The sequence below is a fragment of the Dasypus novemcinctus genome, chromosome 12 (genome assembly GCF_030445035.2).
Source record: "Dasypus novemcinctus isolate mDasNov1 chromosome 12, mDasNov1.1.hap2, whole genome shotgun sequence".
In the NCBI taxonomy this organism is placed as follows: domain Eukaryota; kingdom Metazoa; phylum Chordata; class Mammalia; order Cingulata; family Dasypodidae; genus Dasypus; species Dasypus novemcinctus.
The window spans coordinates 46,912,542-46,939,687 of record NC_080684.1 but is presented as its reverse complement, the minus strand read 5'-3'; the positions used below and the strand labels follow the sequence as shown (position 1 = coordinate 46,939,687).

Below are 27,146 nucleotides of genomic sequence, written 5' to 3'. Positions count from 1 at the left end.
GTCAAACATCCTATGGGACGAATTAGTCATATGCCCCCACAAAAGTGTTGGAAATTATAATCTCTAGTCAAATTACCACTTCCCAGAAATAATGCTACACTGGTAAAGGGGGAGGGGACTGAATCTTTGGTCATTAGTTAAGCATTTCTACCACAATTGAAGAAGAGAACAAGGATCTCCTACTTCATGGAACATTTATTTATTGATAACTTATTCCCTACCAGATATAATCAGTGCTATAAAGGTGAATAAAACAAGAAACTCACAGACTTGGAGAAAAAGAAAATATAGCCACACAAATAATTACAGCAGATGATAAGTATTATAGCAAATTTACATACAAGACCCATGTTTGCAGAAAGGAAAGAATGATTGATGGCTAGGAAGGTGTCAAGATATATTTAATTGAGAGGGGCCAACAGTTGAGTTGACACTTAAAAAATAATTATAATCTTGCCAGTGAAGAAGTGAGTAAGGATCCTAAGTGTTTTTGAAAAATAAAGGTTCGTGCAATATAAGAATACAAAGTCTCTTTTCTCACCAGCTATATGGGCAGGAACAAAGAAGAGAAGAGCACTGATATTTGCAAGTGGTAAAACAACTTTTTGCTTCACATACGAATTTGGATAACAGGTTTCCTATTTAGAGCAGCCTTCATTTCCAAGCGCACTGTTATGGAATAATGCTCTCTACAAGAAGTGCAATGCATGACCCAAGCAAACTGGCTGGCACCAAAATATATGGAGTAAGTGATGCTGACCACACAGATGATGATAGCTAAAGAAGTAGAATTCAGGTAAAAAGCATCAAATACTAGACCGTTATTCTTCTCAAAATCTTTGTCAGATAAAATAGAAACCAAATAAATACCGATATATAGAAAATATGTTATCACAAAACAGGTCGATCTAAGAAATGTGCACCAAACACTTCACCCTGCAGAGAATATACTTTTCAAATCACCCACAGAAAAATTACAAAAATTAAATATGTAGTTCAAAAATAAAACTTTAATACGTACTTACCAAAAAGTACATACATTACAGGTCACATTCTTTGACCGCCAAATGATGACAATGAAAATTACAAAAATAGAATGAAGAAAATTTAGAAATTTAAAAACACTTTCCTAAAGAGTTGCTGTGTCCAAAAGAAAATAAGAACTACCATTACTTAAAATACAATATTAAAGGGAAGTGGATGTGACTCAAGCAATTGAGCTCCCACCTACCACATGGGAAGTCCATGGTTTGGTTCCTGGTGCCTCCTAGAGAAGACTGCAGGCTGGCATGACAGGCAGGAGCAGTAAGCTAACACAGCAAGTTGATGTGACAAGAGACACAGAAGAAACACATGATGAAACACACAACAAAAAAGCAGGGGGCCTCTAGAGGTTTCCAGTGCCTTCTAGAGAAGATGGGCAAGACAGTGAGCGGATGCAGGAGGATGACACAACGGGAGACACAAGAGGAAGAACGTGGTGAGAGACACAACAAAACAGGGAATGGAGGTGGCTTAAGTGATTGGGCACCTCCCTTCCACATCAGAGGTCCCAGGTTCAGTTCAAGGAGCCTCCTAAAGAAACAAAGAAAACAAGCAGACATGGCAAGTGCAAACAATGAAAGGGTGGGGAGAATTAAATAAATAAAATAAATTTTAAGGGAAGTGAACTTGGCCCAGTGATTAGGGCGTCCATCTACCATATGAGAGGTCTGCGGTTCAAACCCCAGGCCTCCCTGACCCGTGTGGAGCTGGCTCATGCGCAGTGCTGATGCACTCAAGGAGTGCCCTGCCACACAGGGGTGTCCCCCGCGTAGGGGAGCCCCATGCACAAGGAGTGCGCCCCGTAAGGGATGCTGCCCAGCATGAAAGAAAAGTGCAGCCTGCCTAAGAATGGCGCTGCACACACGGAGAGCTGACACAACAAGATGATGCAACAAAAAGAAACACAGATTCCCGTGCCACTGACAACAACAGAAGCGGACAAAGACGACGACGCAGAAAACAGACACAGAAAACTGACACCCGGGGTGGGGGGGGGGGAGTCGTGCAGGGGAGAGAAATAAATAAATCTTTTTTAAAAAAAAACCTATTTAAAAAAAAAAAAATTTAAAAACAAAACTAAAATGCTAATAATTTTTTGAAAATACAATATTAAAACTCTAGGATTCAACTAAAGATATAATGAAGGAAAGTCATAGCTTTAAATACTATAATTCTAAATAAGAAAAAGAGAAAAGAAAAATTTAAGTAGTGACAATGGTGCACATAAGAACCAGCTGAAAACTGTTATAAGTAAGGAGAGGCTTCACTTGAGTCTGTTTGACCAAAAACCTCTTGTTAGCCACTATGCCAAATTGCTTCCTGGTCCTTAGGTTAGTTTATAAAAGGAGGTGAAGGGCTATGTTTCTACTTGTTACTACACGATCTAGTAAAATTATTATTACGAAGGCTATCTGCTTTTTCAGGCCAACCTTGGATAGACTCCTGTAAAAAACAAACTGAAAAAGGGAAGAAGGGAGCAACACTTATAAACACATCATGGTTCTCTTCTAAGCTATCTTCCTTTAATGATAATCAAATGCAAAATGTCACTCTTTATTAAAAGCTACAGAAAAACTATACACTAATCATTTACATTATTAGGCTATTCTCTTAAAAGTGAAAATGGCTAACAAAATGGCATGGTTTAAATAAAATAAAGGACAAAATTGTGAAAACCTAAAATATATCAGCTTATGTTTAAATATCAGGAGTTCTTTAATTTTCCATCAGGATCTAAATTAAAGCTATTAGGCCTAAATTCCATGAGAAGCAACTGTACTTATCTTATTCACAGCTATAACTTCAGCATCTGGCATACAAAATACCCAATAATGTATTCTGAATAAATGAAGGAATGAACAGTCAATATTTTCCTGGTTTCTATTAATGAGTGATGCCTCAATACAGGTTTCAATATTCTTATAAAGACTTATATTTCGTTTCCTTGCTCTTCACTGTTCTGAGACCTTCCAAAGTTTTAAAAGATGCAATTGAATTGTAGAGGGTAAAAAGTGTTATCAACATATTCTCATACTTATAAGATCTAAAAATATTTTCCTTATTAAAATTTCCTGAGAAAGTTTTACCATGTCAGGCAAATTATCTCATTTATTAGTAAGTTTTTAAAACTCTAGTTCTCGTGTATTCAAATTCCTCATTTCCTTTCAACTTAGTGACTACTCTTACAGCCCACTCAGTTTTTCACTGCCCTTACATTTTTGCCTCAAGCTTTAACTGATTATATTCTTTGATTTCCTTATCCTGGTGTGGATTTCTTTTTAACTAAAGATTTTAAAAGTGACACTAGCTGCTTTTTGTTCTGTGGAGTTCTTTTGTTTTTCTTTTTTCTCTTCAGGATAATTATATTCTGTTGTACCTCTTATTACCGTGTCTTTTAGGATCTCCTAACCTTCTACACTTTAATAGTAAGCTCCCTCTGCCACTCTCCACACTAAAGCATGCTCATTAGATTTCTTAATCCTCCATAATTTCCTTTCATGAAACCTTATACCTTTGCATTGCTGTGTTCTATGAGCCCATTTCCTTAGTTTAGCTATTCCAAGCAGCCCAGAATCAACAAGCACTAAACATAAGCTTATTCACATTCTCAACCAACATGACTCTATAGGAAGAAAAAAAAAAAAAAAACCTTTGTTTTTAATGTTTATGGACCATGAAACTATATAATTTAACTTGGCATTTCATTTTCTCACCCAAACATTACCTGAGAAGGATAGGACTGCAGAATTAGGCTATAGGTAGTCTTTAACTTACAATTATTAATTTATAAGCTTCAAGTTCTTCTTGGTTAGAAAGCCATTTAATTATAATAGAAGAGAAATAATGATGTCCTAATGTAATATCAGTGAACTACTAAATTGCAGCTGTATCTTAGTCTTATACCTAGAAATTCATGAGAAGAGTAAAAACATGTTTTCAGTAATTCAGCAAAAGTTTGTTTTTGAAAGTCATATGGACATTCTTTAAATTTGACTACCCAGCCAATTCTGGGTCTTTTCAGCAGTTCATCTTCTGCTTTCTCTTCCATTCTACTCATCTTTCCTGATGGATATGTAGAGAAGGACCAGGAGAGCATATACTGTGGATTTTCTTTTTTAACTTCCTAGGGGCCTTGTTATTAAAAAAAAAAAAAAAAAAGTAGATTGAAAGAGTTAACGAAGCTTCCAAAGGTGCCCAGTTTATTCAAGCAAAGTTTATATTTCAACCCTGTGCTTGTTAACTTGTGATCCACCCCATCCAGATGATAGAAAGCAAAGCCAGTATGTTATTTAATTGGTTTGCATCCACACATTGACCTCCAGGGCTCTGTTTACATAGCCTATCACGCAATATGCTTCACAGTTCTCTGCTTCTTTCAAAAGCATGTTTCTCCTGAGATTTGATATATGGCTTTCATGTTTAATCACTACATTAAACTCAATGCTCTGCTTCCTCCAAAGCATTCCTCGTTCCTTCTTATGAGGTGGAGAGAAGAGCACAGCTTTTTGCTACTTCTGAACATAAAAGAAAGTCTGTTTTACTCTATTAGTAAAATCACCAACTCTACATGATCCTAGGCAAGCAACTCAGAAACAGAATTAAAGTGGAACCCTTAAAACTCCTTTAGAAAGAAATGTCAAAGCCATGTAATTGGTGATTGAGTTATAAACCAACTGAAAAGGTTTTTAATCAATGTATATAACTCAATACATAGAGAACAAGACTAGAAAGCAACTGAAGTTTTAACTAAATGAATCTTGAGGACAGAACATTCCTAAGGTTCTTAGAACAGAATCAATCCAGTGCCTTTACCTTCAGTTTGAACACAATTCATCACAAATAGAACTTTGAAAGTCTCTTTAACTGAATGTGGACATGGTGATGCCACAATCCTTTCCATAAAAATGTGTATGTGACCCAAATTTCTAAGATAGATGAAACTTCAAAAAATTGATTGATCCCTTTCAATAATTCAAGACAGTCTATAATTTTCTGGTTTTAGAAAATTACATGAAATGTATATATTTTACTTTAAAATACTTCAAGGAGAAAAAGAAAGGTGATACAAATACGGTAAGCTGTTAACACAATTAAAATCTAGATGCTGGATATATAGGTGCTCTTTATACTAATCCCTCTATGTTTTTGTATATTTGAACGTTTTCATCATAGAAGTTAAAAAAAAAAAAAAAAGAAAAGCACAAGGAGGTTGTTAGTGGATTTGCTTTTGTAGAGAAAATTGATACAAAAATTGATACAAAAAAATATTTAAATCACTTTATAGGTTGGTCATTTTGGTATGTATTCAACACCTGAAATTTTTATCATGTGCTAACAATGCAAATTTTCCTTCTGAATATTACTCCAGAGTCTGAAATTCATCGATAAAAACTATAAATGTATAATAAGCTCTGCATGAATTTGGTAGTTTCTTTGAAAAATAAATTGGGTAATTTCTTTGAAAAATAAAGCTTATATACTTATATACATATATATATATTGAGTTCGAAATTTTCCTTTATTGTAAGTCATCAACTATAGTATTTATTTTTAAAGGTTTTTTTCCTTATTAAGATTAGTGTCTTCCTTTATTTAAATATCTTACATTGTCAGGAACACTATTACAATTCTACACAACATTAAACAGAGCTGGTTTACTTTCTGTATTTGATGAGCAATATGGAATCCAAACCTATTAGAATCATACATTTAACAGTTCCAATATGCTACTTTATTTCTAACCAAAATTTGCAAGATATAGAATGTCAAAAAATAAATTTCTTGCTTTCTTTGTCATGATTCCCTCATTCACTAGTAAGCTAAAAGAGCTTAAAGAAAAATAATTACCTGTTTCTTAATTTGAAACCATTTGAATTCTTTCCATAACATATTTAAATTCAAAATTAAAAGAATAAATAAACTTTTAATCAATATTCTCCATAAGACTTTCTCAGAGTACAGAACTCTGAATCTGTAGTTTTCAAAGATAGGCAGATGTTGTCCATGACAGACATTTTTTAAAAATAGGAAAAGGAAAAACTAAGAGTCATGGATAAAATCTTTGATCACAAGAGTGAAAGATGTGTGCCTGTACAGATGTTTTAACTATTTTCATGATAAATACTAACCCTCAGTACAGGAATTTAACAGCATACTTTAATTTAGATTTGAAAATTTAACATAAGTTATCTAACTTTGACAATGGCTGCCTAATATTTCAGTTTTATATGCTATTTCCAGGTTTTGCTTTAAAAATGAACTTAGTGGGCTTTTTTATTTTTAAAAGCTATGTTCCAGATCCCGTGCCCTAAGACCAGTTTCTGGCTTGATATTTAGAGATTTAAGTACATATCAGATCATAATAAAGTATGTTCTCAAATATTTGGTGATCAACTGGCAATGATAAAAACAAAGACTTACAATTTTTATGTAAAAATCCATTCTCCATCAGTTTTAAGAGGAATAGAGCATTCATTTATTTTTATTATACTTAAAGATTTTTAACCAGTAAAAATATGAAAAAGATTTATTGCCCTATTTTAAGTCACCTTCTGTGACTCAGAGAATTAAATGGTTGATACAATACACCATGCCTTTAGTCTCCAAATAATCAATATTGTTAGAAATACTTATCACTGGCACATGTGATTAAGAAGCCCAAGAACACAGAGAATGGAAAGATTTCTGGAACTACGGTGCTCAAATTTAGGTGACAGAGTTAACTTGAATAGATTTCACATTTAAAAAGTCTCACTAGGGTAGAGAAATTCATAAAGTTGTTCAATAAAAGAAAGATGAAGCTTAGGATGAAGAAGGAAAAGCATGATGGCTCCTTAAGACCACTATCCAAACGAATACACATATCACTTGGTTCCTTTGTGAATATAATAAGCAAAAACCTTTTTTTTACCTCAAAATATAGTGGAACTGAAGCCAGAATAGGGATGGATTTTTTAAAATTCAACAAGTTCTATTTTGCTGAAATTTATTTCTCCTGAAATTAAAAATTTATGTCTATGTATCTATTGAAAGTTCACAAAGTACATTATTTTTTGTACCTAACCTGAGACAATTTTTGTGATTTAATTGTAAACACTATTAGAAACCCTGAAGCACAAAAATCCCAGCAAATCCGAGGATTATATGGTTACATTCATGCTTAACAAGAACAAAACATCTAATGAAGCTGATATGCCACTGCTCGTGAGAATAGAAATTTTACCTGATAGATACAAAATAACGGCTTAAAGTGAACTTAATTTTCCATCCCTCTCAACAACAACAAAAAATTAAAAATTAATAAGACATAGACAAATTTCTATATCTACTGGCAGAAATTCTTTATGGTATGCTGGATTAAATGCATCTGTGTCACCCATATTTGATGACCAATCACTTACAGAAAATCTTCAAATTATTCAGGATGTTTTGTCCACTGAGAAAAATATTCTATTTTGAGCAATAAGTATATAAAACCCCATCTCTGTTGAAACTCTGCAGATACAGAGAATTTAATGCCTATTGCAGAACCAGCAAGAATCCCAAAGTGTACATCTCAAGTTATGATTCAAAGCAGCAAGAGTCCTGCTTTCAGGTGGGGCTCATGTTTTGAAAAGAAACTTCCCAGTCTGTTTAAAATCAAAATGGTTCTCAATCTGATGAATTACTCCTCAGAGAATAATGTAAGTAAAATATACTCAGAATAACATTATTCATGTAAACATACCTGAACCAGAGTCAAATTTGGTTTCTGACCTGAAAAGAGAAAGAAATTTTTTACAATATAAAAATTGTTTGTAAAAGATCAACAGTTATTTTTTGGGTGGAAATACGTAATATTTATAGATTTCAGTACATTGATCAATAAGTAAAATAGCTTTCTGCAATATAAATACATATTTATTTTGACCATTTTAAAAGCATAGTACTAACCAAGGTTTCCTAAACATACAGAGATCCATACAGAGAGCACAGTATGGAAAAGATACTAACTTTTTTGCTTTTTTCTTTTTTTGGATAAATTATATAAAAACCAAAAGCACCTGCTCTCTTCAGATTAACTTGTTCAATAATATAATAAAGCAATAAAAACAAATTTATAATTATCCTCTTTACTTGTTATTAAAGATTTTCAGTTTATCAATACCAAGTAATTTTTCACTAAGTTCTTAGCACAGAGCAAATGAACCTCATAACTCCACACATTTAACAAGAAGGGGGAAAAAAATCTAAGCCCTTGTGGGAACATTAGGGAACATTCAGATATAGGTTAATACTGGTTGCAAATTCAGAAGCCTTTGAAGGTCTCAATTCAGCTGTGGGAAAACTTCTTTTGGGTAATTACTCTCAAGATGCTGCTGATGTGCTGTCAAGCAGAATTAACCCTATGACTAGGCCTATCTACACAAACTACTATAAGACAGCATTGTCTATATCTAGCTCTCAAACCAATTAGTGAGCATGTTCCAGTCGGATTTATATCACACATTAGCAATCAATAGTATATATGTTCACAGCTGCCACAGCAAGATACAAGAACCGACCAGCAGGAGTCTTGTTAAAGGATGTTACATTGACAGAGAAGGGTTTTTTTGTTTTGTTTTTTGTTTTTGGGGTTTTTTTCCCCTGTAGAAATTTAGTTAACTAAGTGGGAAAAGAAGTTTCTTTGAAATTATGCCAGAATACAAAGCACTTTTGGAAGCAGTGGCTTTCTTCACCTAAATTAGCTTCAAGAGAAGTCATCAAAGGAAAGAAAAAAAGAAAAGCAAGAAGAAAAGATGATCATAAAAAAATAATTTCTCAAGTAATACCAAATAAATATTCATCTGATGCTTAAAGTCAACAATTATTTTTTAAGAAAGCTATTATTGCAATCAATGTTATCAACAGCCACAGTGATTACCCAGGTCTACATTTTTCCCAAGCCCTGGCCCCACCAGCGTCCTCACTTTAGTCCTTCTCTTAGAAGTCTATGCCTCCTATTCCAGGTACAAACCCATTTTCACTTTTTTTCCTCTCTCCTATTCTGAAAAGACTTGTCTCATGCTCTCCTCTGTTTTTCTGCCATTCTGGAGTCTCACTATAAATGATACTTAACATGCTTTATATCCAGCTGGTTTACTTATCTAGCTTCCTCAGTAGACTTCAGCAATGCTGTATTAACTTCTGTAGCCAGAGCACCTAAATAGTGTGTGTTTCTGTTTAACAAATGCCAACTGAGGGAAACTTCTGCATCCAAACATTTCTTCATTTCCTTACCTCAGGAAAGCCAAGAGTATTCTTCCTTCTGTCAAAGTTCACATATGTCTTAAAATGCATTCTCTCATTTCCCCTGAAACTAGGCTGTATCAATTACTCCACTCTCCAGTGTCTTCATCATCTGAGTCTTCATGGGTCCTCTTGGCTCCAGCATATTAGTACTCAAGAATTAAACAAAAACTCTGTTTCAAATCTGTGCCCTGAACCTTTTATCCTCTTTTATTCCTGGCTTTATAATCAAGCTTACTGAAAGGATAAGCTATACTTTATGTCCCAACATACTGACTCCTTCAACCACTATAACATGTCCTTGCTAAGGTTATCAGTGGCCTTCAGCTCCATCTCTAAACTGTCCATAACCTTCACTTCCACCAAATCGAACTATTGCCATATTATTTCACAGCCTATGTCCTACACTTTCCATCTCGAGTGCCCTTCTTCCAGCTCATCATGGACAAACTTTCACTCTCTAGACTCTCCTCAATCACATCAGCATCCTGCTCACCCCACCTTTGCCTTACAAAGCTGCTTTCTCTCCCTGGGTCACTCCACCATGTGGAGCTAGGCAGAACTACCCACACTGTGTGGCAACAACACTAAAGCCACTAAAAAACAGACTGGATCTCATCCATCTTTGTATTCCCAGTACGTAGCATAGCACCTGGCACTTAGGAATCACTGAAAAATTGTAGTGGGAATTAATTAATGAACGAATAAATCCATAAGCTAACAGAAGGCCAAAAATAAAACACAATGACCAAAAACTCTATAAAATGTGTTTTGAGATCTGAAAAATCACACCTGAAAACTCCTATTCTTTGGACATATTATCTGTTCCAAGAGTAGATGGTCAATAGATATACACATTAAGTACAGAGGAAACATTTTCACAAATCAATTAATGAACTCAGGTATTAGTTTAAAAATACTTTCAGAATTCTTAGAAATAGCACTGAAACTTCAAAAGAATAAAGCTATTCTATTAAAAATTAAAACCATAACAAGAGAAGTTAAAACTGTCAATTTGGAATGAGGCAAAATTGGTTCTATGGTATAAATTAATTCAGACTTCTATCAGATTTTACAAATACACACACACACACACACAAAGTGGCACAAATTACTCCTTTATTGTTCTGTGGTCTTTTATCATCTCTAATCATAATTCCTCCTTGGGAAAGTACATAAAATAGAGATAGGAAAAAACAAATGGCAAGTGTTTTTAAAAAAGAAAACACAAAGATATAATAAAACATATTATATAAGAAAAGCTAAGATGGATGTCCATTTAGTCATTTCAAATTCATTTCTTGAGCGCTTACTTTCAGTTGTTTCACTGTGCTAGATGGTAAAATACAAAGATGCATAAAACAGGCTGTAAGATGCATAAATCTGCAGACACTCATTTTACCCCTTGATTACATATTTATATCTAAGCTTAAAACTGTTCAGCGTTTTCTTTTAGCAATGGCCAAAAGGTGGTGAATATGGTAGAGACTGTCTTCCAAAATCCATTCTCCTCTTTTTTAGTTAGAACCAGAATCTCTGAGTTTTAGCCAGGCATATGGCTGCCTAGGTAAGAGAATATTTCCACAATATCTTCCACCTATTTTGTAGCATGTGCCTAATCCTTGCCAAAAGGTGTGAGAAGCAGTAATGTATGTAACATATGAGTTATGACATTAAAAGGAAGGATGATATCCTTCCCCTTCTCCTCTTTGCTCCCCCAGGCTGGAATGTGGATGTGATTCTAGGAGCTGACTCTTAAATCTCATCTTAGGTCATCACAGAGAACCTGATATGAAGAATAAAAAAGCAGTAAATTAGAAGGAGCTTTTGAAGCCACCCTAACACTTCTAAACTGTTATTTTATTTAAGTCACTATTATTTTGGAGATTTTGTTACAACAGTTGAGCCAGTATTCTTTCTATAAGAGCAACATTGCCAGATTTTTTATAAAGACTTAAATGAAAACTTCTAAATTTTTAACCTCAAAGTGAAGTTTATATGAATTTTTAAAACCAGCAAATGTAGATATTAGTAGAATTCAAGTATCACTGATACTTTTTAAATAACTAAAATCTGTAATATATGAATTCATTTTATAATAGAGTTTCAGCTTTTCAAAAGAGGGAAGTTTTAATCATTGGTTAGAGTTGTACAGTCCTGGAAAAATGTATAAAACTATTTTTTCTCTTTACAGGGAAAAATTCCTACGTCCATAAAAGTTCTATGTGTACTGAAGTCAGGGGTTCTCTTTATTTTACCTTATTTTATTATCTCTCTTGGGGACCCACAAAAACTCAGAGAACATTGTTTTTTGTTCGTTGCTCAATTATATGAAAAATTTAGAAATGGGAATTGTATAAGTATGAACTACAGGTAAGTGAAATTAGTGTTCAAAAAGGTTTCAGACAACATGTAGAAGAATAAGGGCATTGTTATTATTTTTAACTGATGTCAACTAAAGATTCTAGCTGCAGAAAATTAATAGAGGAAGGGAGCAGGAGAGACAGACTGAATTTTGCCTGTAAGTGCATTATATATGGTAACCCCATACCAAGACTTTCCTAGAACAATCCAATTCAAATAATCTGTCCTGTTGACTCCTTAAGACATATAAAATTTTCAGAAATTCCACTATTTCAGGGTCCTACTTACAAGTCTAAGAGTTTCTCCTACCCTTAGAAGTTAATATAAATCCTTCATTCCTTGTGATTTATTAATTTAAAAAATATTTTTTAAAAACCTTCAAACCAGAAACTAGTAATAAAAGCAATGAATATTTATATGCCTTCTTTTAGTTCCAGAAATACAACATCCTCCTTACATAAAAACTTACGCATTCTCTATTTAAGTCAAACTCAGTATATAAATTCACTACCTTCCCCCTAGTATGGGACATGACTCCCAAGGATGAGCCTCCCTGGCACCAAGGGATTATTAGCAAGTGCCAACTAGCAACGCATGTGGAAAAAGATCAAAACCAAAAAGGGGGAAATATTAAATACAAATGAACTTTTATGGCTAAGAGATTTCAAAATGAGTTGGGAGGTCATTCCGGAAATTACATTTATGCACATCTCAGGAGAATCTCACTGACTACCACAGTAAGCAGTATCTCAAGCAGGGGTGCTCCTAAGTGCTCTAGAAGCATCTAGATACTACAGGGAGGGCAAACAACCCCAGGAAGTTGGCACCCCATTGGTAGCCTTGGAATATATGATAATCTATCTCCCCAATGTATCAGATTTAGATTCATTAATAATTTTCCTACACATAGTTCTTCTGCCCCTTTTATTTGAACCTATAATTAGCACTGTACCCATTAAATATATGTCCCAGAGACTTAAATCTTCTGACTGTTCATATGCTGGTTGAGCCTGTCTCTCAGCAGGGTTGCAGCAAACACTTACTCTGCAGTTCATCAGATTCACCCAGGACAACTAATAAAAGTATGATGAAGGACAATGTGTCTACAATTGCAAGCAAGATATTTCCATCTATCTGCCCCATGGGATCTTAAGCCCCCTCTCAGTAGAAAGCAGAGAGGGCTTCACCATCCTAGAATCCTCAAGACTAAGGAAAGAACAACCATAAGGAGGGAATGCAACTATGAACCAAAGTAGACATTTTTATTCTAGTAATGGAAGAACTTGTAACACTGGTCACCAGAGTTTCTGAGGGGAGGAAGAGGGAGAATAGGTATGACATGGGGCATTTTGGGGACACTGGAATTGTTCTGCATGACATTGAAATGCCAGATAAAAGCCAACATTAATTGTCAAAACCTATAAAATTGTGTGGTGCAAAATGTAAACCATAATGTAAACTATAGACTACGGTTAGTAGCAATGCTTCAATGTGTTCATTAATTATAACAAATATACCACACTAATGAAAGACACTGTTAATGCGCAAAAGTGTGGGAGGCGAAGCAGATGGGGCATACGGGAATCTCCTATATTTTCAATGTAACATTCATGTAATCTAAAGCCTCTTTACAAATAAAGGGGGAAAAAAGTTATCATAAGAGGAAGGGAATTTGGCTCAACTGATAGAGCATCTGTCTACCACATGGGAGGTCCAGCGTTCAAACCCAGGGCCTTCTGATCTGTGTGGTGAGCTAGCCTATGTGCAGTGCTGATGTGTGCAAGGAGTGCCATGCCACGCTGGGGTGCCCACCATGTAGGAGAGCCCCATGAGCAAGGAGTGCACCCTGTAAGGAGAGCCGCCCCACATGAAAAAGTCTAGCCTGCCCAGGAGTGGCACCACACACACAGAGAGCTGACACAGCAAGATGCCGCAGCAAAAAGAGACACAGATTCCCGGTGCTGCTGACAAGAATACAAGGGGAAATGGAAAAATACACTGCAAATGGACACAGAGAGCAGACAACTGGGGGCATGGGGAAAGGGACAGAAATAAAAAATAAAATAAACCTTAAAAGATATCATAAGAAATGGGGAAAAAAGGCATTGCTACTTCCATTATTTGGAATGCTCTCTCTCTACCCCCTCCCCCCATTAGCTCTTAACCGCTTTGCCTATTTAACTTATAAAACTTCCTTCATAGGGAAACGGACTTTGGCCCAGTGGTTAGGGCGTCCGTCTACCATATGGGAGGTCCACGGTTCAAACCCCGGCCTCCTTGACCCGTGTGGAGCTGGCCATGCGCAGTGCTGATGCGCGCAAGGAGTGCCTTGCCACGCAAGGGTGTCCCCCGCGTGGGGGAGCCCCACGCGCAAGGAGTACGCCCGTGAGGAGAGCCGCCCAGCGTGAAAAGAAAGAGCAGCCTGCCCAGGAATGGCGCCGCCCACACTTCCCGTGCCGCTGACGACAACAGAAGCGGACAAAGAAACAAGACGCAGCAAACAGACACCAAGAACAGACAAACGGGGGGGGGGGGGAAGAGGAATTAAATAAATAAATAAATCTTAAAAAAAAAAAAAAAACTTCCTTCATATATTAGCTTAATTATCAATTCTTGAAGAAAAGTGACCAAAGTTAAACCCCTTTAGTTTATATTTCATGGTTCTACTTTATTTTTTTTATTTGCACTTATCGGAGTTACATTCCCTATTTGTTCTTGTGGCTGTTTATTTGCTTAAAAGAGTTCAATAATTATGGCAGACATTGTTGGCTGCCTACTGAGCAACAGTCCATTCTCCTTTATAAGAGAATTCCAATTTTGAAGGGTGCTAAAACCCACCCAGTTAACAAATTCTGATTGGGCTAAGCCAATTAAGGCAATCTAATTCTCCTTTGTTAGCAACTGGTTCAAACATAAGCATGTGACCCAGTACTAGGCAGTGAGAGAGAAGGAGGCTGGTTGGGGATACTTCTTGGAAAGATTTTACTCCATGAAAAGGAAGCAGGTGATTTAGGGAGAAGGCCCTTTTTATATGGTTTTCCTTGTTTCTGCCTTGGAAATTATCATGCAAGGTATGATGCTTAGAACAGCTGTAAGCAGTCTTGAAACGAGAGGAAGGCCAACAGAAACATTTCAAATCCAGAACAGCCTTTCTCTAGAGTTCCTCCTGAGTTGGTCAAGTCTGGCATTGTTACGCCGGTTTTACTGGAGTATTTCTGTATTTTTAATCCAACATGGTCTAACTGATATTGTGATCACAGAAGTACTAGGTTAAGAATTATCTACTTATTTTGTCTAAAATTTAGGTTTCTATACTGTATTTTGATAATAATGTTACCACAAATACAGAAGATAATAATACACAGAAAGAAAAAAGTGAATTTAAATGTGTTAAAAACGGGTTAGTGGGAAACGGACTTGGCCCAGTGGTTAGGGTGTCCGTCTACCACATGGGAGGTCCCCGGTTCAAACCCCGGGCCTCCTTGACCCGTGTGGAGCTGGCCCATGCGCAGTGCTGATGCGTGCAAGGAGCGCAGTGCTGATGCGCGCAAGGAGTGCCGCGCCACGCAGGGGTGTCCCCCGTGTAGGGTAGCCCCACGCACAAGGAGTGCACCCTTAAGGAGAGCCACCCAGCGCGAAAGAAAGTGCAGCCTGCCCAGGAATGGCGCTGCCCAAACTTCCCGTGCCGCTGACGACAACAGAAGCGGACAAAGAAACAAGACGCAGCAAATAGACACAGAGAACAGACAACCGGGGGGGGGGGGGGGGGGGAGGGGGGAATTAAATAAAAATAAAAAAAATAAATCTTTAAAAAAAACAAAAAACAAAAAACATGTTAGTTACCAAAACTAAAAATGAGAAAGCAATACAAATAAAATTGTGCCCATTAACTGTATGCTTAATTTTTTAAACTGAAAAATATAAGCCAAGGAAACATAGATATTTAGAAATCAAGATAATCATGACAAAAAAGTAACAAGAATTCAGCCAACCCCTTTGAAACATCATACAAAACTACTGTGACAAATCATGTGGTTTAACAAATATTGTATTAAACATCTGTGCCTCTCACGTGAAAATCAGATTTATTGTTGTTTGGTTAAGGACGGTAACAAAATTAAAACCTGCTTAATAGTCTTAAAACTTGCCAATATTAAAAGGTAATAAATTGCATTCAAAAGAGAAGAGGTGTGATGTGGGGGCATTTTCAAGACTTGGAGTTGTCCTGAATGATAATGCAGGGATTGATGCAGGACATTACATATCCTGCCCTAACCCACTGAATGGACTGGGGGAGAGTGTAAACTACAATGTAAACTATAATCCATGCAGTGCAGCAGTGCTCCAAAATGTATTCACCAAATACAATGAATATGCCACAATGATGAAAGAATTTGTTGATGTGGGAGGAGTGGGGTGGGGTGGGAGGTATATGGGAACCTCTTGTATTTTTTAATGTAACATTTTTTTGTGATCTATGTATCTTAAAAAAAAAAGACAAAAGAAATTTAAAAATGAAAAAAGGAAGTCAATTCATTTTAAAATAATATCTTGAAGAACAAATTGAGACATAAAAATAATACAAAGAAAACACGGAGCAAGTGTTATATTTGGTGGCCATATATCATGTTTATTTAACAAATATCTGTTGAACTCTTAGTACTATACTCTGTGTTAAAACACCAGAGGTATACATGGTAAGCAAATAGATATTCTCCTTGTCCATAGGGAGGTAACAATCATGAAAAAGGCAGCTGACTGACACACACAGACCAGTGCCAAGCCCTAGGCCTTCCAATTTCTACCCTTTTGACTTTAGTGAAGTTATTTACTACTCTAAGCTTCAATTTCACTATCTGTATAATAGGGGTTATATATTCACCTTTTAAAACTTCTGGGTAGATAAAATGAGACAGCACTATAAAATGCTTAGGTCAGGCTCTGACACATAGTATAAGGTGAGTGAAAGGTTGCTTTTATCTAAGCAACAATATAAGTAAAGTTGAGTTATGGTTGCGAGTATGACTAACAATATTTAGCTAAGTGAATAATAGTATTATATTATAAAAAGAAAATGAAAATGTATTACTCTGGTTGAGATCTTATTTGGGGTGCAATTTTAACATGGGTGCCAAAAGTAAAGTAGAAAATTAGGGGATAGCAATAAAAATAAATGAAGAAACCGGATTAGAAATGTTTAAGAGGAAAGGCTAATAGAAAATATAATGACCTGACTATGCAATGTAGAACGGGAAACTTATTTGTCCTTAAAACACAAAGCATTTTCCAACTAGAATGGTAGTATAATGCACTTGGTAGTACACTGGAGTAACAATCAGGAGACCTGGATCCTAGTTCAGAAACTGGGCCAAGTTATTTTAACTTGTGAGTCCTATTTTGTTAAATGCAGTGTCTAAAATAATTCAATGCAGCTCCATACAAACTATCCCATGGAGAGGTAAGCTATCTAATTTTTTTCCTGCAATTCCCAAGAATGAAGAAAAAGGGCAAGGGAGAGAGGGAACAGAGGAAAAAGTGTGGGGTGATAAAAATTTACATCTGCAGGACTTGAACATACAGTTGTAGAAAGCTGATAAGATAGATAAATCCTAAGGCCATTTTCAGTTCCCAAGGTCTACGGTTCTTTTCTAGGCTGTATTTATATCTGCCTTCTCTGAATTCCAATATCATTCCTGTCTCTATGACTTATAGCACTTAATCTTATGTTTCCTTTAAAATAATTTGTTTCTTGTATAGATTTATATCTCCAGAGAGAATGAGGCTTTTAAAGTCAAGACCCTTTATCTAGTAAAAATAAATTCAAAATGCTAAAGAAAGCAGCATTAAAGCGAATGGAGTATGACTTCATTTCTTTGACAGTCAGATTTAGCAACTTCAAATCTTAAAGGAAAGCCAAAAACCTAAAAATTAGCTGGAAATAAACAAAAACTTTTACAATTTTTCTATACTGTAACACATTGTAGGAACAAAACATATTTGATTTCCCAAGTTCTGCCAAAGTGCTTTACCTGTATTTTAACCATTAAGCAGCTGCTTCTGTGAATCACTTGAGACCACCAGTAGGCATGCCGTAAAATTCTAATCAATGGCCTCTTTGTTTCTTCATATCACTTTGAAATAATGTTTCCAGTGGTTTCGCCTGGTACTTCCAAGTCTGGTGTTGTATATACATTTTTCATGTGCTCTCTGGGGGATGACGCAGACTTGGGAGGTAGTAAACATTTACTGCCCTACGTGAATTTTTCACATAATATTTGTTTTCTTATATTCGCTGGAAATTTTTATTTCTACTCTAAGTTATAACCAGAAATAGAACAATAGAATTGTGGTTAGCAGGTTAGTCTTAGACACAATTATTGGCAGGTCCTAAAAGTTTAATTATCAGAGAGATGACAAAAGAAACTCGAGAACAATCTAGAGTCAACTATGTAGAGGCATAGGCTCAATATACCTCAATAACCTTTAAGGATATGAATGGAAGATGAGATAATAAAATAAGATGATCCTCTACACAGTACAGAACCAGTAGGAATTCTTTTTTTTTAAAGATTTATTTATTTCTCCCCTCCTCCTCCAATGTCTGTGTCCATTTGCTGTGTGTTCTTCTGTGTCTACTTGTATTACCATTGGGCAGCTCCAGGAACCGATCCTGGGAACTTCTGGAGTGGGACAGAGGTGATCATTCTCTTGTGCCACCTCAGCTACCTGGTCTGCTGCGTCTCTTATTATCTCTCCTCTGTATCTCTTTTTGTTGCATCATCTTGCTGTGCCAGCTCTCCATGTGGGCCAGCACTCCTGTGCGGGGCAGTACTCCCCATAGGCCAGCACTCCAAATGGGCCAGCTCGCCACATGGGCCAGCTTGCCTTCACCAGGAGGCCCTAGGTATCAAACCCTGGACCGCCTATATGGGAGATGGGAACCCGATGGCTTGAGCCACATCTGCTTTCCATGGAAATCTTTAGAAGGGCTAGCAGAGACCTAGTTAGCTCTTTAAAGTCTAATTACAATACTGTTTCATAACAGTTTATTAACTAATATTCATAATGATAGCTACAAGTCATGACATTAATAATTAAATCATGCAGTTTAGTAAGATAAACTAGTATATTATTTAAAATTGACTATGTAAAAATTGTTAAGAATTTAGGGTTAAAATGTTTTGTTTTCCTAGAGAATGTGTTCAGCAAAGTCCTACACACCACTCTATACAAACACAGGAAGCAACTCAAAATTAAGAAGAGAAAAACATAAATTAGGGTTAAAGAGATTATGGAGAAAAGGAGGCTTTAAAAAGTGAGTTATAGTTTTCTTGTTTGTAAAATAGGATAATGATACCTGCTACTCTACACAGCTATTTTGAGAACCAAATGAATAATGGTTGAAGCACAGCAAAACATTATAGTAATGAATTTTACTTGAGACTTTTAGGCTTACTCAATGAAATAGTTAAATTGAAATAAGAGCTAATTTTCATGAGAATCCTAAAATCACTATTTCACTTAAAAAGAACATTTCCAGTCGGAACAATTAAAGTCCATACTTAGACAAACTTACAAGACAAGGTGGGAGAATCAGATAGTAAATGTAGCAATTTAAAATTATTTATTAATTCCAAAAAGGTTTATTGCATTATGTTTGTATACTGGTCTGTTCTTCTAGGTGTGTTCCTATTTGATTGTATAAAGTTCAGAGGTTTCAATTTTACCTGATTAAATTAAAATTAGGGCTTTGATTTGGCCAAGTGAGTAGGACGTTGAGTCCTAGACTCACGGAGAAAATGACACTGCAAAGGAGAGAGTTGGAGTTTTGATGTTGGAGCCCCAGGAAATATATGCACAGGAAAAGTAAAGAGCTTTGCAAAGGCCCTGGGAAGAGAACGAGCCTGATAGCCTACATCTGCAGCTGGGCCTGGGCGAGAGAGATGGGACTTATCCCAGCCTACAGCTGATATAAGAACAAGCTGGGACAACGGAGCCTTAAGTGGAAGAGGAAGACTGGATCCTTGCAGACATCAGCAGCCATCTTGCTCCAACACACAACACATGGCAACAGACTTTGGTGAGGGAATAATTTACTCTTTTTTTTATCATTGAATTTTTTTTGCCTATTTATTTTTTTAAAGTTACATTAAAAAAATGAGGTCCCCATACACACCCCCACCCCCTCACCCCACTCCTCCCCCCATAACAACAACCTCCTCCATCATCATGAGACATTCATTGCACTTGGTGAATATACCTCTGAGCACCGCTGCGCCTCATGGTCAATGGTCTGCACCATAGCCCACACTCTCCCACAGTCCACCCACTGAGCCATGGGAGGACATAAAATGTCTGGTAACTGTCCCCGCAGCACCACCCAGGACAACTCCAACCCCTGAAAATGCCCCCACATCACATCTCTTCCTCTCACTCCCTACCCCCAGCAACCACCATGGCCACTTTCTCTACACCAATGCCACATTTTCTTCAATTACTATACACAATAGTTCATGAATAGAGTATCAGTAAGTCCACTCTCATACTCTATTCCTCCATCCTGTGGACCCTGAAATGGTTGTGTCCACTCTACATCTATATCAAGAGAGGGCTTAGATTCCACATGGATGCTGGATGCAGTTCTCCTGCTTTCAGTTGTAGGCACTCTTGGCTCCCTGGTGTGGTGGTTGACCTTCTTCACCTCCATGTTAGCTGAGTGGGGTAAGTCCAATAAACCAGAGTGTGGGAGTTGCAAGTCTGTTGAGGCTCAGAGCCTGGCTATCACATGGTCAGTCCAGAGATTCAGTTTCCCTTGGTATACACTAAACCCCAGCACCAACTACAGATCAGGTAAAAGTAACAGGAGAGGCTTGTGAACAAAGATCACATCTGAGTCCAGCTCCATCACACAGAAATACAAACTCCAAAGCAGGGCCAACTGAAATGGCTCTGAACTCCATCTGCCATTACCATAGAACCTGTGGGTTTCCATAGCCCTCAGAAGAACCAATACCTGAGCTTGTATCTACTTTATCTATCTCTAGGATTCTGCTGAGGTGTGCATAAGGGCAACACCTCTGATAACCTCCTGGCTCTTTTTGGAGAGTCATAGTCATATAAACTCATTTGTCCTTTCCACTCCCCCTTTTGATTCAGGTCAAAAAGCATTTTTAACTCCTGGACTGAGATATTCTGCTGGTCTGAGTTGACCCTTTTATTCAAGGTCATTCTCTAGCTACATCATCAGCTGGTACTTGGCAATAATCCCTCAGTGCCAGGGAGGCTCATCGCCGGGAGTCATGTCCCATGCTGGGGGGAAGGCACACATTTACATGCTGAGTTTGGCTTCAAGACTGGCCACGTTTGAGCAACACAGAGGCTCTCAGGAGGTAACTCTTAGGCACCCTGCAGCTCTAGGTGCACAGGCTCACAAGCATAGTCATTAGTATCAAGGGCTCATTGTTGGAGAATAATTTACTCTTTATAGCCTTGTGATGTAAGCTTCTACCCCAAATAAATACCCTTTATAAATGCCAACAGATTTCTGGTACTTTGCATCAGCACCCCTTTGACTGACTTAACACAGTAAACAACTATACAAATTAGACTATTCTGATAGAGGTAAGCACCTACCTTGAATAAAATTTAAAGTGGCAATGGGATAGAGAATTCCTGGGCTGGGAAGCAACTAATTTAAATTAAGTGGTCAAGGACGTGATTTATGAAATGACATTTCAGGTGACAACTGAAGAATGAAAAGAAATTCACATGCAAAGAGTTGGGGGTAAATTCCAAAGGAAAGACAAGTGCTGAAGCACAAGCTTAGCATATATATTTTTTAAAAGGCCAATTCATCCAGAAAGGAATGAACAAGAGAAAAAAGGTAAGAGATGATGTCAGAGAATAGGCAAGAACAGATTGCTATTTTAAAAGTTAGGTAAGGAAGGGGAGCAGAGGTGGTGCAAGAGATTGAGCACCTCTCTCCCACTCTGGAAGGTTCTGGAATCAGCTCTTTGTGACACCTAGAGAGAAGACACAGAAAAACACACAGCAAATGGACACAGAGAATGCACAGTGAACAGACACAGAGAGCAGAGAATCGGGGGAGGGAGTGGTGGAGGGAGGAATGATAGATCATCGAAGGTTTTGGGGGGAAAACTGTAATCCAATTTATTTATTTTTTAAAGATTTATTTATTTATTTCCCCCCGCCCGACCTCGGTTGTCTGTTCTCTGTGTCTATTTGCTGTGTCTTCTTTGTCCGCTTCTGTTGTTGTCAGTGGCACAGGAATCCGTGTTTGTTTTTGTTGCGTCATCTTGTTGTGTCAGCTCTCTGTGTGTGCGGCACCATTCCTGGGCAGGCTGCACTTTCTTTTGCGCTGGGCAGCTCTCCTTAGGGGATGCACTCCTTGCGCATGGGGCTCCCCTATGCAGGGGATACCCCTGCGTGGCAGGGCACTCCTTGCAGGCATCAGCACTGCGCATGGCCAAGCTCCACACAGGTCAAGGAGGCCTGGGGTTTTAACTGCGGACCTCCCATGTGGTAGACGGACACCCTAACCACTGGGCCAAGTCCACCGCCCTGTAATCCAATTTAAACTGCTGTGTGGAGGTGAACTACAAAGGACAAATGCCAGAGAAAACATCACATTTGGCACCCAGATCTTGTTTGTAATACCATTCTCTATTAAAAGGAACAAAGATTGTTTGGAGATTTGACCGATTCTAGACTGGGGCAGAAAAAAAATAAGATAAACTTGGGCATCTTGTGATCCCAGGAAATACAGAAACACTAAAACAAACAAACAAAAAACCCTTACATTGAGAAGGATATGTCAAAGGAACACAGGAGCCAACTGAAAGAGCTCCTGAAAACCAAAGCTGGAACAATTTGAAAAACAAAATAAATGAGATAGTATTGGATTATAATCCAAAGTATAAAATAAAGTTCAATGAGTATCCATTAGTTCACACTGATATAAAAAAGAAAAAAAAAAAACTGATGGATTAAATGAATAAATGAGGACAAATCTCTATTGCAGAAGAATTCCAAATAATTTATGTAGATACTCTACCCTCAAGGAAGGGGGGATATAAATCCCCCTCCTTAAATATAGACTATGCATAGTGACTTCTTTCCAAAGAGTACAATAAGGAAGGGGATGGGGGGAAGAGTAACTCTACAGTGGAAAAACCTAACAAATACTATCTTAGTCATTTGATCAAGGTCAATATCAACAGTGATATGATGTGATGAGAATGGCACTTTACTACTGTGATCTTCCATATAAAAATTCATATACCCAGTCTGATCATGAGAAAAACATCAAATTCCAATAGAGGATGAGCTTCTGGTCAGCCAAGATGGCAGGATAGAACACTCCAGGTTCTATTTCCCCAGAGAATTATTGAACAACTAGCAAAAACTGACAGAGCCATCTTTCCTAGAGCCCAGGAAAACAAGTAAAGCGTTGTAGTAACTGGACATGGCCAAATCAAGAAAATTTTTGAACTTGAAAACAGTACAATTTCTCATCAGAAACCATGGAGGTAACTGGACTTCTAGGGAAGATGGCAAAGTAGGGAGCTCCAGGACTTAGTCCTTCACAGAAACAACTATTAAACAGGCAGAAACTGTCTGAAACAACTCTTTTGAAAACTCCAGAGGCCAGAAGAAATAGGCTGATAAATCATGGTAAAGAACTGTAAACTGTTCTCTCTGAATGGTGGCTACAAGCACCTATCCCCACTCTTGCAGACTACCATGGGGTCCAGTCCCTGGCTAGCTAAGACTACATTAAAGGACATAAAAAGCCTCTTCCCCAAGAAGAGAATAGACAAGGCTGATCACTGATCACAGTTCTTGATTAACGAATTCAGATCACTGGGTCCACACTCAGAGGCTCAGAGAGGAGCTATTGTTTCAACCCTCCCTGGGCAGGGGTGGAGGTGACAGAGATTTAAAGATGTATGGCTTTCTTAGGGCTTCTGGGAAAAGACAGCTGGAAGGGCTACACTTGCTGGGAAGATCAGAAAAGCTCAGCTTTGGGGAGCCATGGGAAAAGTGTTTGGTGCCCTCCCTGAGCCCCTCCACAGAGCAATTTGGAGCTGGTCTGCATCCCCTTGGTGGATCCCTTGCCCTGTTTTAGCTGCAAAAAATTTGCCCTTCAGGGAAAAGCAACTGTGAGACAATGAAAGGAGTATAAAAAACTATAGAGGCAAACATTCTGGAAAAAAGGCCTACTGACTTCAGATAAATAAGAAAAGGAGAGAGGGGACCACCAAACTCTTATAAACAGAGGAATTCCAAAACAACTAACAGGCAAAACCTCAGTAAGAGAAGGAAAACCCTGTATAGTGCATTCACCTTGGGCAGACCTTACTGATACAAGCAATGAAAATGAAGAAAACCTCTGTCTTACCACCCGCTGATTACAAAACTAGGAAACACATCCCAGGGAGTAAATGCCGGAGTCAACATTTTAAAATATTAAGATGGGGAAGCAGACTTGGCCAGTGGTTAGGGCGTCCGTCTACCACATGGGAGGCCGCGGTTCAAACCCCAGGCCTCCTTGACCCATGTGGGGCTGGCCCATGTGCAGTGCTGATGCGTGCAAGGAGTGCTGTGCCACGCAGGGGTGTCCCCCGCGTAGGGGAGCCCCATGCCCAAGGAGTGTGCCCCGTAAGGAGAGCTGCCCAGTGCGAAAGAAAGGTGCAGCCTGCCCAGGAATGGCGCTGCACACATGGAGAGCTGACACAACAAGATGATGTGACAAAAGAGACACAGATTCCCATGCCGCTGACAACAATAGAAGTGGACAAAGAAGAACATGCAGCAGATGGACACAGAGAGCAGACAACTGGGGTGGGGGGGGAAGGGGAGAGATAATAAAATAAATCTTTAAAAATAAATAAATAAAATATTATGATGGTACAACATGAAACAAAAGAGTACATGACAAACAAAGAAACAGGAAATGATGGCCAATCCAAAGGAAGAGGAAACAATTACAGGAAAAATCAACAAAGAAGATGAGAATGTAGACATACTGAACAAAGCCTTTTAAAAAATTCTCTTAAAAATGCTCAAAGAGATGAAGGAAAATACAGAGGAAGAACTGCAGGATTATCAGGAAAACGATGAATGAACAATATAAGAGTCTTAGTCAGGGGTTCTTAACCAGGAATCCACAGACCTCAAGGGTCCATGAGCTTGAATTGAAAAAAATCAACTTTTTATCTTTGTTTGCTCTGACCTCTGTATCTGCTACATTCTGAGAAGTAGTCCAGGGTTTTCACCTGACTGGCAAAGGGGTCCATGGAACAAAAAAGGTTAACGATCCTTGATCTAAGTAAAGACATACAAAGTTTTAAAAGGGGGAAGCAGACTTGGCCCAGTTATAGGGCATCCACCTACCACATAGGAGGTCCGCGGTTCAAACCCCGGGCCTCCTTGACCCGTGTGGAGCTGGCCCACACACAGTGCTGATGCGTGCAAGGAGTGCCATGCCACGCAGGGGTGTCCCCGTGTAGGGGAGCCCCACGCACAAGGAGTGTGCCCCGTAAGGAGAGCCACCCAGTGTGAAAGAAAGTGCAGGCTGCCCAGGAATGGCACCACACACACAGAGAGCTGATGCAGCAAGATGACGCAACAAAAAGAAACACAGATTCCCATGCCGCTGATGACAACAGAAGCGGACAAAGAACACACAGCAAATAGACACAGAGAACAGACAACTGGGGCGGGGGGGGGCGGTTAGAGAAATAAATAAAATAAATCTTAAAAAAAAAAAAGTGAAAAAAAAATTTTTAAAGGAACCAGGGGAGTGTTTGATGCTCAAGTGATTGAGCGCCTGCTTCCCAGTCCTGTGTTCAGTCTTTGGTGCCTCCTAAAAACAAAACAACAAGCAATCAAATGAAAAAACCAACTCAGGGGAAGCAGATGTGGCTCAAGAGACTGGGTTCCTGTCTACCATATAGGAGGTCCTGGGTTCAGTTTCTGGGGCTTCCTGGTGAAGGCAAGCTGGCCTGCGGAGAGAGTTGGCCCACACGGCGAGCTGGCTTGTGTGGAAAGCTGACACAAAAAGATGATGCAACAACAACAAAAAAAGAGACACAGAGGAAAGACAGTGAGAGACACAACAAACCAGGGAGATGAGGTGACTCAAGCAATTGGGTGCTTCTCTCCCATGTCAGGAGGTCTCAGGATCGGTTCCCAGTGCCTCCTAAAGGAATCTAAGCCCCCTCTTGATCTAGAGGTGGAGTGGACATCACCATCCCAGGGTCCACAGAATGGAGGAATAAAATATGGATTAGAGTAGATTTACTGATATTCTACTATAAAATTATTGTGACTAGTAACAGAAGAAATTGTAGCACTGAGGGCGAGAAAGTGGCCACAGTAGTTGCTGAGCGCAGGGAGAGGGAAGAGGAGATGTGATGTGGGGACATTTTTGGGATCTTGAATTGTCCTAAATGATATTGCAGGGTTAGATGCTGGACTTTATATATCCTGCCATAACCCACTGAATATACTGGGGGAGAGTGTGAACTACAGGGTAAACATTATCTATGTGGTGCAGCAGTGCTCCAAAATGTGTTCACCAAGTGTGATGAGTGTGCCACAATGATGGAGGAGATTGTTGGTGTGGGAGGAGTGGGGTGGGGGGGTGGGGAGTATATGAGAACCTCTTGTATCTTTTAATGTAACATTTTTTTGTGATGTATATATCTTCAAAAAAATACAATTTACAAAAATGGGGTGGGGGTGGGGAGTGGGATATATGGGAACCTCTTATGTTTTTTTATGTTCTTGTAAAGTAACACTCTTTGTGATCTATTAACTTTAATAAAAAAAGTGTAAAAAAAAAGAGAAAATGAGAAGAGAAGACAAGCAGACACAGAAGAACGCACAGCGAATGGACAGAGAGCAGACAGTGAGCACAAGCAGCAAGGGGATAAGTAAATAAATAAAATATATCTAACCACAACAACAAAAACTAACTCGGGGAGCCAGTGTGGCTCAGAGGTTGAGTGCCAGCTTTTTACACACAAGGTCCCAGGTTCAATCCCCAGTCCCAGTGCCTCAAAAAAAAGAAAAAGAAAAGAAACCAACAGAATTACTGAAACTGAAGACCACAATAATTAAAATAAAAATGCCCAGGAGGGTTTCAAGAATAGAATGGAGCTGGCAGAAGAACAAATATATGCATTATGGGAGTCCCAGGAGGAGAAAAAAAAGAGAGCAAGAGGCAGAAGGAATAGTCAAAGAAATAATGGCAGAGAATTTCTCAAATTTAGCAAAAGATATGATATACACATTCAAGGGGCTCAGGAAACACCAAACAGGATAAACATGAAGAAAATACACCCAGTCATATACTGATTACACTCTCAAATACAAAAGACGAGGAAAGAGTTCTGAAAGCTGCAAGACAAAAGCACCATGTTACATACAAGGGAATCCTAATA

The 27,146-nt window shown here is 38.2% G+C and overlaps 1 protein-coding gene across 2 annotated transcripts in view; it reads right to left on the bottom strand.

The window, feature by feature from the left end:
* Window positions 1-27,146, bottom strand: part of MSRB3 (methionine sulfoxide reductase B3) — a 221,833-nt gene that overhangs the window by 108,347 nt on the left and 86,340 nt on the right. For both annotated transcript variants that reach the window (XM_004449537.4, XM_004449541.5), the window contains exon 5: window positions 7,772-7,800. In XM_004449537.4, the coding sequence (XP_004449594.3) occupies window positions 7,772-7,800 (29 nt within the window). The remainder of the gene's footprint in view (window positions 1-7,771; window positions 7,801-27,146) is intronic.